We start from the raw sequence: 12,023 nt of genomic DNA, 5'->3' as shown, positions 1-12,023 counted from the left end.
TCTCTCTCTCTCTCTCTCTCTCTCTCTCTCTCTCTCTCTCTCTCTCGCGATCTACCGACATTTCAAAGATGCGGCTCTCGCGTTGATTGTTGCCAGATGTTTCGCCTTCCAGACCTTTCTCCGATGCACTCTCTTTCTCACCAAATAAAATGAAGGTGCGGTTTGATGTGTTGTTATTTGATGCGAGATTTGTAGACAATATACTTTCTATCGCAAGTGAGTATTCCTTATTATTATTATTATGGGTGATTTATTGACTCAATAATAATAAAAGACTAAAATTTATAAAGTCATTTTCGCATTAATTTTCAATTTTAATAAAATTCGATTGAAATTGTCATATTGTAAATTTTGCTGCATTGCCATGACGTTTGATTTTTATTAAATCTACAAAGAGACAATTCGGCAGATACAGTGAGCGATACAAAAAAAAAGGACTGGAGACGAAGAACTTCTTAGAGGCAAAAAAGCGTCCCGCCGGGTGAAGAGGGGCAGAAACGAAGGAACAATCGGTAACAATAAAATATGGTCGAGGCAGAACGATAAAGTCACGATGTTGTTGTCTCCGTTGGCGGGTCGCTTTCGCCTTTGCGTCGTCGTCGTCGTCGTCGTCGTCGTCGTCGTCGTCGTCGTCGTCGTCGTCGGCAAAAACGCATCGATTAAAAGTTAAGTCCTGCGCGCTATCAAAGCAGAGGACAATCGCGACCTCGACGACCCAGCCTGAAAGCAGAGCCTTGTACGAAATCCTCGTCCCCTTTTGCCATCCTTCTGTGGAACCTCCTGTGTAAGCTGTCCCCTCCTTATGTCCCGTTTTATTCCTGCTCTTCTTCTACCAACCGAAGCCGCGCACGTTTTGCACCACCTTCTCCACCACTTCATCCTCGTGCTTCTCCCTCGTTCTTCATTCTTGATGCTTTCACCCTTTTTGGGAATTGGCGGGATCTTGAGTGCGACGTACGATGAGTCCGGGATCGTCGTTTGTCGGCGCACGCGAGAATGGAAATACCATTGCCAGACGGGACCGACAGGACAATGTTCGAGAAATTCTCGCAGCTATGCGAAAGATACTGGGAGTCATCGTTGATCATCCTGTCCACTTATATGTAAGTACCGCTGATCTTTTTCGGGTATTCGCGCATCGCGATGAAGGAGGAATTATAGTCGTCGAGGAAAAAAGAGATAAAAGAAACTTTATATAGATTAAAATAGTTAGATATTACCCTTACTATGTGCTATATCATGGTATTCATCAGTCGATCATCATTTGGCAAATCACAATTTTATAAATCTCTTCTTATCTCTAATTATTCGTCAATCTATATACTATTAATTTTTAAGATTCAGTGTTCAAATATTCTTTACTTCGTAAAACGTTGATTTATGAATTATTTATTATTTCAATTATCTCAGATTGAATCGTGGATTTTAATCATTATTTGATAAAATCTATATATATATTTTACGAACATTTAACATGTCATAATTTTCTTCTAACATACTTTTTATCATATAACAGTTATGGTTATCCATAATAAATTATTAAATAATCAATTTTGAATATATGTATATTTTATATATATATATATTTTTTTTAAATAATAATTATATCTGAGGTTGAACGAAATGTTAAAGCTCTCATTTTAATTAATTCAAGGCATCACTTGATGAATCTATCGTATTATGATTTTGAAGATTAGAGACTACGTATAAATCATAAATAATAATAAATTCTTAATCAGAAATGTGCGAAATATTAATGCAAACTATAAATCTATAATCAATCGTACACTCTCAATTAAAGGTTGAAAGTTATTTACAACTCTGAATTCCGGCCATAGACTTGAAAGAACTTATCGAGATTACACACCGATTCAATCTCCGATCTTTTCGCGGCTCGCGCTCGCTTGGCTCAGAAATAAATTTCGATGACTTCTTGCTCGCGAATCAACGCCTCTGATCCACCTCCCGATGAGAAGGCACCAAAGGTAGGAGGAGTTGAAGCGTAGAAGGTAGAAGAATAATCCAGCGAACGGACAATACGCATTCCGGTCCTGTGTTTTGTCGGCGGGACAAATTGCGACGCCCGTTAAATGCCCGCTTTTTGCCCGCGGCGGTCTTTCGTACCCTTTGGACGGCTCATATGGACGATGTACTTTGTTACGTTTGTCCTAACGACCGTTGCCGTATGTGGATACGAAAACTTCTGACAGTGAGAAAATCTTGCAAGGGATTTTACCACGAGATTTTTCACATCGAAGAGAAAATTCGTGTATTTCAAATAGTCATATTTTTATTCTTCTATGTAAATGACACTTACATTCTGTGCAGACATTTTCTATCCAATTCGAACATCAGGACATGTGATAATATTTAATTGCAATAACTAAATATACCTATATCGATAAACAATAATAAATAATAAATAAATAATAAATAATAAATAATAAATAAATATATATTTTTTAAGCACTAAACATACGATATATTATAAAGAATTATGGAATTTAATAGTATACCAACTCATACATATTAATAGACTTGTATTGATAAAATTGTATCTGCAGATGATTATTCTCAAATTCTATGCACAGTGAGAGCCATGGCACTGGTTGACAAATCCTTGGACCTCTTTAAGCAGGTAAATCTTGGACGAACAATCCGAGGCGCCTGGCTGCGATCCCGCTGGACCGCGTACTGCAACCGCATGATGTATAAATAATGTTATGACTCACTGACCACGAAGTGAGTCAACCTCGAAATTAAAGCGATGCGCTCGCGCAAAACCACCTTCGTCTTCTAGACTCCAGCTTCATCACGTAAATATCTCTCTATTGCCACTACTCTGTTATTCTGTCACTTGCGAGAGCCGTTCTCTTAACAAAAAGCTGAGAGTCAGGCAAAGGATATTCCTATGAGAACTGAGCAAATTCAGACGAAAGAGTCATTTAGTATATTTCCAGATAATTTATTCGCGCTTTTAAAGGCAACCTTTTGTTTCGCTAATCTTTTTATACGAATACAGAATATAATCAAACGATTCTTTAATGGCAGAGAATATCCATACAAGTTTCTGATAGAATTAAATAAATTTTTGTTAAATAAATCATCTTGTATGAAAAGATATTATAAAAATAATTGAAAAATAATTAATAAAAATAATTTAAGAATAATTATAATTTTTTAATGATAAAAAGGACGATTTTGTTGAAAGATTATTTGATTTTGTTAAAAACATTTGATTAGATACAAATTTGAAAATAATTTTGTTGAGCCATCAAAATAAATTACATAATTACGTAAGACACTCAAACTAATTGCTAGAATGGCCAAATTTTTTACAGTATTGCTTATTGAATTTTTTATGTAATTATTTCGATAGTTTAACAAGATTATTTTTAGGTTTGTACCTACTTAAATTTTTAGATACTTTAGCAAAATAGTTCTTATGTTATTGTGATGATGGATATAATAATGCGGAAATTAAGAGAGTGAATTAACAGTTTCTGAAATATGTAGGATACTTATATCAGAGAAATCTTGAAATTATTGAATGTTATTTCAGATGAATAAATTTTGATACTCATACCATTAAATGCATACTTATATTTACAGTTTAATAATAAAAAATTAATAAAATGCAAACTTATATAGAGTTAATGTCATTAGCTCATCAAGAAATGTCCGTGAATCAACGTTTCTTCTTCGTGATTACAAAGCAAACTTTATTCTTCATTGTCATTCATTTAATTCGAGATAAACAAAATCTTAGAGTCTGTTATGTCCAAGAGACGAGTGTGCAATGAGAATTTTACGACTGGCCATTACGCCCAAATAAAATCGGCTTTTGTACGTTGTTTCGTTTTTACGTGCCACTTTCCACGATGTTTTACCGTTCGTCAAGTTCCGGGTATGTCTTCCCAGTAGCTATTTATGTTCCTTCTACAATTCGAGCGAGAGAAATACGTAAGTGTATGTCGCGTTAACGTTAACAATAAACTAAGTCGGAAACTGCGTGAGAGCATGACTCCATCATTTGTATAAACACAGAGTAACGTATTGCTAGAATTTCAAATACGTATTTTAAGAGTAATTTTGCAAAATATTCACCTCTTTTTAATGTACATACATTTTGCACATAATGAAGATACGAAAGAAATATCTAAAAAAACTTCAGTAAATGTAAAACGCTTCAAATCAAATAAAAATATCGCAACTTATTTTTATAGCCGCTGAGTCTAATTTGAAAAAGCCGACGGGGAATTATTCTCTGCGATTCACAGAATATGAATCTGAATATGAATATGAATCTGATGAATCCTTCAAATGAATTGTCAACCAGTTGAAAGTGCCGGTCGATCTATTCGAGTGAACGATGTTGCGTGTATTTGACCCGAGATGACCCCGTTCAAGCCCTCAAAATAACTTTCGCTTCCGTCAATGCGCCCCGTTGAAACGATACCCATCAAACCCTTTTTTCTTCTTCAGATTTATCGATTGACCGCAGATAAAACTTAACGATTAGTTCTTGCATAAAATAATTTATCTTATAATAGATCACAATGATTGATACTTTTCATGTGATTAAGCAGCAGACGAAACTTTTTCGCCGTATTATACTAGTGTTTCTTTATCAAAAGTATTCTAAATTTTTTCATTTTAATGTTTCTGGCGACACACTTGCGATTTTCCCTTATAAAAAATGAATATATCAAAATTGCACAGCAATGATTTAGAAATCTCCAAAAGATTTTCACATCTGGCTAAATCAGATCATATGTCTTCTTCAAGAAATGGAAAAAAATCGTTTACGTTAATCGAGTTGAAAATAGATTGGTGCCTGCTTTGTCCCAAGGTTGAATCTGCTAATGTCGCCTTTACATTTCTAAAACTTTACGATTCAAAGACATCCAGTCCTGCACGGTCCTATTCTTTATTACTTTTGACCTTTTGTTCAAAACGTGTAACGCACGTGTGCATTCAGGCAATTGTTGCCGCCATAATTCTAAAGTACGCTCTGATAAGTGCATCGAGTACGGAAAGATCTTGCTTGGCCAAGCGAAACGGTGTTATAAATTACAATAACGTCTCGCCATTTTATGCGTATTGCATCCGTAATGCACTTGCCCTGTAACGGAAATAAAGCTCGGTCAAGAGATAAATCCGAAAACGCCAATATGGGATTTTCAGTAGGAAGGATTTGAGGGAGAGAGAGAGAGAGAGAGAGAGAGAGAGAGAGAGAGAGAGAAAGAAACAACGCAAACGTCTGGAAAACGTTTATAAGAGAACTTCTAATCTTTTAGACGTTCTTGTGTTTTCTAAATATTTCGTAGGCTTTTGCGCTGGTGAAGAGAGGATTAGGCGCTCGTTTACTTTAACGGTCTGTTTAAGGGCATTTCGTGCAAGGGTCACCGGGGAAAAAGCCCTACGGTTCTCGCGCGTTACCGTCGGTGAAAGACGAGGAAGAGCAGCCGAGTGAAGACATTAAAGGTACCGTGTCATTAACCATCTTTAAACTCAAGTGGTCCTTTTTAATGAAGAGTAGATCGTACGCGTGCAATCGGAGAAGAAAAGCGAATGAGACGAGGCGGAACGCGCGCACGGCAGACGGATATTATTATTCCCTTCCTCCCGTTCTCTTACAATTAGACGCATGTTACTTTCGTCGGGGCAATTTCATTGCCGTGAGCTTCCTGCCGCACGAAAGCATCCCGTACACATGTATACATCACACGTCGTTACTTCCCCTTAAATTCTTTCGCGCTCTTTAATGAAGCGCAAATCGCGAACCAGCCACACCTTCGAAATTTTGCCACGTAGGTTCGTTCGAATCATCGTGTAACCTCATTGTCTGATGCATGATTATTATATTGTCGATGTTTAATTATTTACTGAATTTCTTCGTAATAATCTTCGTCATGCATCATTATACTATATCCTGAGAACGGCGATGTAAAAATTAAATGTTGTGGATTTTTCTGTCACGATTATTTATATCGTTATTTAATTTTTACAAAATACCTCGTGTAAAATAATTCAATTTTACTATAGAAAGTATTAGAAAAAAATGTATTGCAGGAATATTTTAGTTGTTTCTTTTATCCTTTTTACAAATTTTGAAACGACATGTATCGCGTACTAACAATTAAAAATGGTCTTTTCTAATTTCTCGCGGTTATGTATTGAACCGTTGCCCTAAATACACGGTCGGGTTTCACGGAACTAATTTCCGGCTATTAGTAGTGTTTGTCCACGCAATTTGGTTGCGCAAAAGCCGTGAAGTCGAGCTGTTCTACCAATCAAAAACTCTTTAGTGGCATATCACTAGAGGCATTTAGATTTTTCTAATGAACCGCGAATTATTTACATTTATTACAAAGAATGAGTTATCGAAATATATTGTCGAAGCTAGAAATTGACCTTCCATCCTGCATTATTTCCAACAATTTATTATTCTTACTTTTTACACTTTTATTATACACGTGTGTAAAGGATTCCTTTCCTACGTTCGTAAACGTAAGACGTAACGTTTCTAATAACATATGTTCTTATTGGCATTATTGGATGGATTGAATATCGAAGGCAGAATGTGTTGATATTTTTTATGCTGACAAAATAATTTTTATTTTTGCACTAAACAAATTTGTAGTAGGTACATATATTTTAACCCACAGAGAATAGTTACATTACTTAATGAATAAATAAATTAAAGTGAAAAAAGGAAAAAAAAAACCTTTTTCCAACGCATTAAACAGCTTGAAAAAAATTAGAATAATATTTAATTAAAATGAAGTAACAGAAAAATATATATATATTTATAACAATATATTTATAACAAAATATAAATATATTTATAAATATATTTATAACAAAATTCTCAACTTTGTTGCCTCTTCTTTTGTGCAAATTTCTTAAAGTATACCATGTACGAAATAATACATTAACCTTGTCGGCAAATCAGACTTATCAGAGACTCGTATCAGCGAACTGACGATGAACAATTTCGGCGTTCACAAACGAGTAGATCGTGCGTACTAAAATGAACTCGAGCGATTGAGCTAAACTGGCGCAATGGATAAATTGCAGCACATCGGCGTGTCGTCTTCTTTTTCTCGTGTCCTTCGTCTTTCCTCTTCAACGATCGTCGATAAGCGGGCAGCGTGACGATCATTACATTCAATACGCCGGCATCGTTTCAAAAGCCGTGTTCTGTTGATGCGAACAAAAACTTGCGTGGAACAATCAGTTTGGAGATCCTCCTCGCGAAGTGGACCTCGTCCACGAATTTGAGATACGCCGATAATGACGCGTCGTTTAAGTACAGTTACGTCCCTGATTTCGTCTAATTAATCTGTTTGAAACAAAATGGATCGTTATTAAGGATGTCTCTTTTCGATAACCTCGAGAGAGAACCTGAGATCCATCATCAGTCTGATTATATTTTCGCTGGGTAACGACTTAATCAAGACAGAAAACAGTTCTTTTATAATTTTCGATTAAGGTTGGGTTACGGCAATCCTTTTTCTGGGATGCATATAATGACGTACCATTGTAACATACCTTAATTGGCTCGCAATTAATAATGCATGATTGCGTGAGTGCATAGCTTCGCGCGCGCGTGTGAACATTATGCCAGTATAATCTCGCTTTGCTAAAGAGCTTGGCTTCGTTCACGCGATCTTTGTGCATGCAGAATCAGCGTGCATCTTGTTAAAGCTCGTTTACATAGACGGCCTTGAAAAGTGGTTAAAATGTTGGCCAGCGACAAATTATGCAATCACGCGAGAAACTAACGTGCTATTTTTAAAGCCACACAACGTCTCGAGACAATCTTTTGACGAGATGAAATTTTATCATCTTTATTATACCCATATAGAAACATTGCAGAATGATTTCACTGAAATATTACAATATTGCAATATTGGTGGTTGCGAAACGTTGCTGAATCATTGTTGCAAAACTCCAACAATGTTAAGTCCGCTTTTTGTTATATGGCAACAAAATGTTCTAGCAAATATTGCAATGTAATGTATTTAGATAAATTTTTTATGAAGACTCTAAAATGAAAACTATCTCTATACATATATCTCACTAACTTTAATTTTTTTACAAATTGCATTTCTAGTGAATGTATGTGCTTTCCAAAAACAATTTTTTATGATAAAACCAAAATATTTTAATAAATATAATATTAATTCTGAAGGATAAATTTATTCGTAAGGATAAAGCATGTGTGTGTAATATAATAATACAGTCGCTTGATAAGTTAATCATTTATTATGCATTAGGATTAAGTTAATCGCAGTGATTCTTTTCGAAACCATTCCGAATCAATTGAAATCGATTAAAAAATCACTTTATGAAATTCATCAATAAAGCAATGTATATATTACAAACATATTACTGACATTTTGCATATTGTTAATTTTTCTGTAATATCTCTGCAATGTTACATTGCAATCTGCAATATTGCAGCAATATTGCTTCAATCTTCTGTGCTGTAATTACACAATGTAAAAATATGAAAAAAATGGTGATGTTTTCTTGATATTCTACAGTGTCTTACAATGATAAAAAGGACTATGTTACACAACTTCGTATGTCTTGGTAGCCTTCAGGAACATTTAAAGTATTAGCAAGTGGTACAACGCGGTTCTTTATTTTCTTGATGAAGCTACACCCGGTAGCACTTAAAGAATGCAGTTGTCCCGTGATTTCAATAGATTAACCGGGCTGAGATGTGGAAGTTCTTCGCGATAAGTTGTCGGGGCAGATTGTGCGTATTTCGAGAGATTTACGACGTAGACCTGAGGCATCAGGCATAAATATCGCCGTTATATGCTTGCACGTTACGTCGCATTATTAAGGTCATCAGCTGCTTCTGGTTGGTTGGCCAAGTACAGATTGACGTAATGCGACGATTATTGTGCATGAGAGAACTCGCGTACAGATCGGGCCGTCTAACAAAATAGTTTCTGCAACCGTATTTCGGACCGGTCTATCCAAAAAGAGACATGAGCGATAAGATCTCGCTTGAAAGTCTATCGAGTAATTTTTCACAATCGTTCGCATGACTCGTTTACTTTCAACGATGTAAGTACCAGTTGAACCAAGAAAAATTATTTTTATCTTTGAGTCATCAGTTATTTTATGTGGCAACTTTAAAGGATTTTTTGACTTGTATGTGCATATTAAACTTTTTAAAGTTTGATTAAAAACTGTGCATTTATGGCAATCAAATAATATAGGAAACTCTAATTTGCCACTAAAATCAACATCTTAAAATAGCGTTTTTTAACTGAAACCATAAGTTATTTTATATAACTTTAAAGAACTTTTTGACACATACATATGTAATATAATCAAGAGTTAAGTTTTTTAATTATATCTTTAATTGTACTTAAACACATATAAAATTTTTAAAGTTTGATTTAAAATTATGAATTTACAGTAAGTAACAAGAACTTAACTAATTTTCCGCAAAAATCAACCTCTTAATGTAGCGTTTTTTTAATCGAAAGGACATCCATTCTAGAGAAAATAGAACGTGTGCAATAGATTGTAAGATCATTCGTGCATTACCGGAATGGAATCAAATTACAGGTTGTTCATGTAAGGCGTATTTATGGGAGAATGCCTAAAGCATGAATTTAATATTAATGATACTTACCTGCAATAATCGAATACTTGGTAATGTATAATGTTTAGCGGCAGCGAAAATTATGCAGCAGAAAGGAGTTCTAAGGAATTTTTACTTCTAAGGAATAAGGAATCATGAAAGTGTATACGAGTTGCGTGTACGTGAATACATTTGTATCTCGCGGAAAGCTCGTGCACCTCTAATGCGGCAATGATCCGTGCGAATTGCGCAATGTGCCTCCCGCGGTTAGTAAACACGTCTGTATTCCTGCTGCACATTTATCGTTAAATGAGCCGTTAGGCATAATAGCAACACAGTCATATTTCCCCCATTGTGAGAAACGGAAAGGTATGCGAAACTAATTAACATGAAACCTACCCAATTTATCGCAGCCTCTTTTACGATTTTACAAAGAGAAGATCTTGTGGTCACGCCGAGATAATTGTGAAACGTTATATACGGCTAGAAATCTATCTTCAACAATTTATACCGGTATTTCCACCGACACAGTTCAGCGTTAAATGGGAGGTGAGAATCGAGTCTTAATGTGCGATTTGTCGACGGTGATGCCGTCACGTACATAGGTGCGACTATAAACATACCACAACATGCGGTTTTAAGTTTGTCGTATGCGCGTTCTCTTTTCTTCCCGGTGCGTAACACCACTTTTAACGACCGACGGAACCGGCAATCGACCACGCGCGTGTTTTAATTACGATCGAAGCGATCGTTAGAAAGTACAAACGATCGCGTCTCCATAATAATAAAGGCAGTCGAGAGCTCGAATCGTTAATAGCGACGCAATCTCTGTTTTATGTTTGCAGGCATGTGCGCCTAGGTACATCTGGTTCTCGGTGTCACAGCCAAAGTATGATGATAATAGATGGAATAAGGAGTCTACAGTGGGCAATAGGAGAGAACCAGTGGGTACATGCTGGGTCGCCTCTAATAACTTCAACGAGTCGCAGGAATATTCGCCTTGTCGTACGAGTAAGTTAAAACCCTTTCGAATTTTAATATCCTTAATTTAAATTTTATTAAGATATTTTATTAATAATTATTAATAATTTTGAGAAGAATTATATACTAAACTATCGCAATCATATGCTCTTTAACGTCAAATAATATCCGAATTCTAGATTAAAGACTTTATTAAAACATGGTTTGTTGAATGAAATAAAGTCAGGAGCAGGATTTTACTCCATATATCCTAACAGAGATCTTATAACCGAATCTTCTTTGAAGATTTCTGTTCTCAACGAAAGCTTTGCCTTGCCGGTAAAATAAACAGAGCGACGCCACGAAGCGAATGTTTAATTTTCACTCTCACCATTCTCTCCGTTGCTGGTATCGAACTTTCCCTCAAGAGTGATACGATTTATAGTACGCGCGTCGGCATCGTCGTCTGGATATAGCTCGGTTTACGAGAAAGATCGGGAAAAAAAGGAAACTATCTTTCGAGATTTTTATACGCCTGAAACTACGTTCGCGACATGAGTGCTATAAACATTTGTGAAACATGCACTTTCGAAGGCGCAAGACAGAGCCGGACGTATCCTCGAAGCGCAAGAGGGTAGCTCCTCTTGTTCTTTCCGAGGATCTCACAAGAACGAATTTCCTCTGCGACGCGACAAGGTTCGCAGCCGACATAAGGTTGCGTTCTCCAAGCATAGCGACCGTAAATACGTCACGTAACAGGATACTTCCTGCCGACGCGACGTCGTAGGTTTGCGCTGTCTTAGTGACAAAGGACATATCGATTTTCGGCACCGCCTCGCCTCCGACTCCGGTCATTTCAAACCAATAATCAATGACATCAGTACTTATATCAGCGAGCAGAGAATAGTGTATCCCTTAAGAATATAGGGTAGACCGAGGTGAATCGGATCACAGGACAATCATCGTCGTCCAGCATCTTGTCTTTGTTATTTCGTATCTGTTTTTTATTAAAAGGAATGTAATATTCGATACACTTGGTGTATATTTTTTGTACTTGGTGTATATTTTTTCTTTTTTAAAGAGATTTTTTTTAAGATAGCAACTATTGTCTCAAAATTTACATTGAATTTTTTGGTTAAATCTATTAGAATTCTATTTGAGATGTTGATTTCAGAATTCTGGAAAACCTTCTGATTGTTCATTTTCAATCAAATATTTTTCTCAGTTAGATACCATTTTTGATAGAAATAGGAAATAAGTAAATGATTTTTAATTTTCTAAAATATTTTAGGATTTATGGAGAGGGAGAGAGAGAGAGAGAGAGAGAGAGAGAGAGAGAGAGAGAGAGAGAGAGAGACTACTATATAGTATTCGTTAGTTAGTTAAGTTTTAAGTAACGTAACGTACGAACGTAAACTTAAACGTTAAGTTAAATTTATTTTACTTT

At 35.8% G+C, this 12,023-nt stretch overlaps 1 protein-coding gene across 1 annotated transcript in view; it reads left to right on the top strand.

The window, feature by feature from the left end:
* The window catches only part of LOC105619461 (integrin alpha-PS2), a 76,017-nt gene that overhangs the window by 36,270 nt on the left and 27,724 nt on the right, over window positions 1-12,023 (top strand). The window contains exon 4 of the mRNA XM_012200979.1: window positions 10,462-10,627. Coding sequence (XP_012056369.1) covers window positions 10,462-10,627 — 166 coding nt within the window. The remainder of the gene's footprint in view (window positions 1-10,461; window positions 10,628-12,023) is intronic.

Source organism: Atta cephalotes, assembly GCF_000143395.1.
Source record: "Atta cephalotes unplaced genomic scaffold scaffold00021, whole genome shotgun sequence".
Classification (NCBI taxonomy): domain Eukaryota; kingdom Metazoa; phylum Arthropoda; class Insecta; order Hymenoptera; family Formicidae; genus Atta; species Atta cephalotes.
The sequence above is the reverse complement of the archived record's forward strand: the minus strand, read 5'-3'. Positions and strand labels throughout refer to the sequence as shown.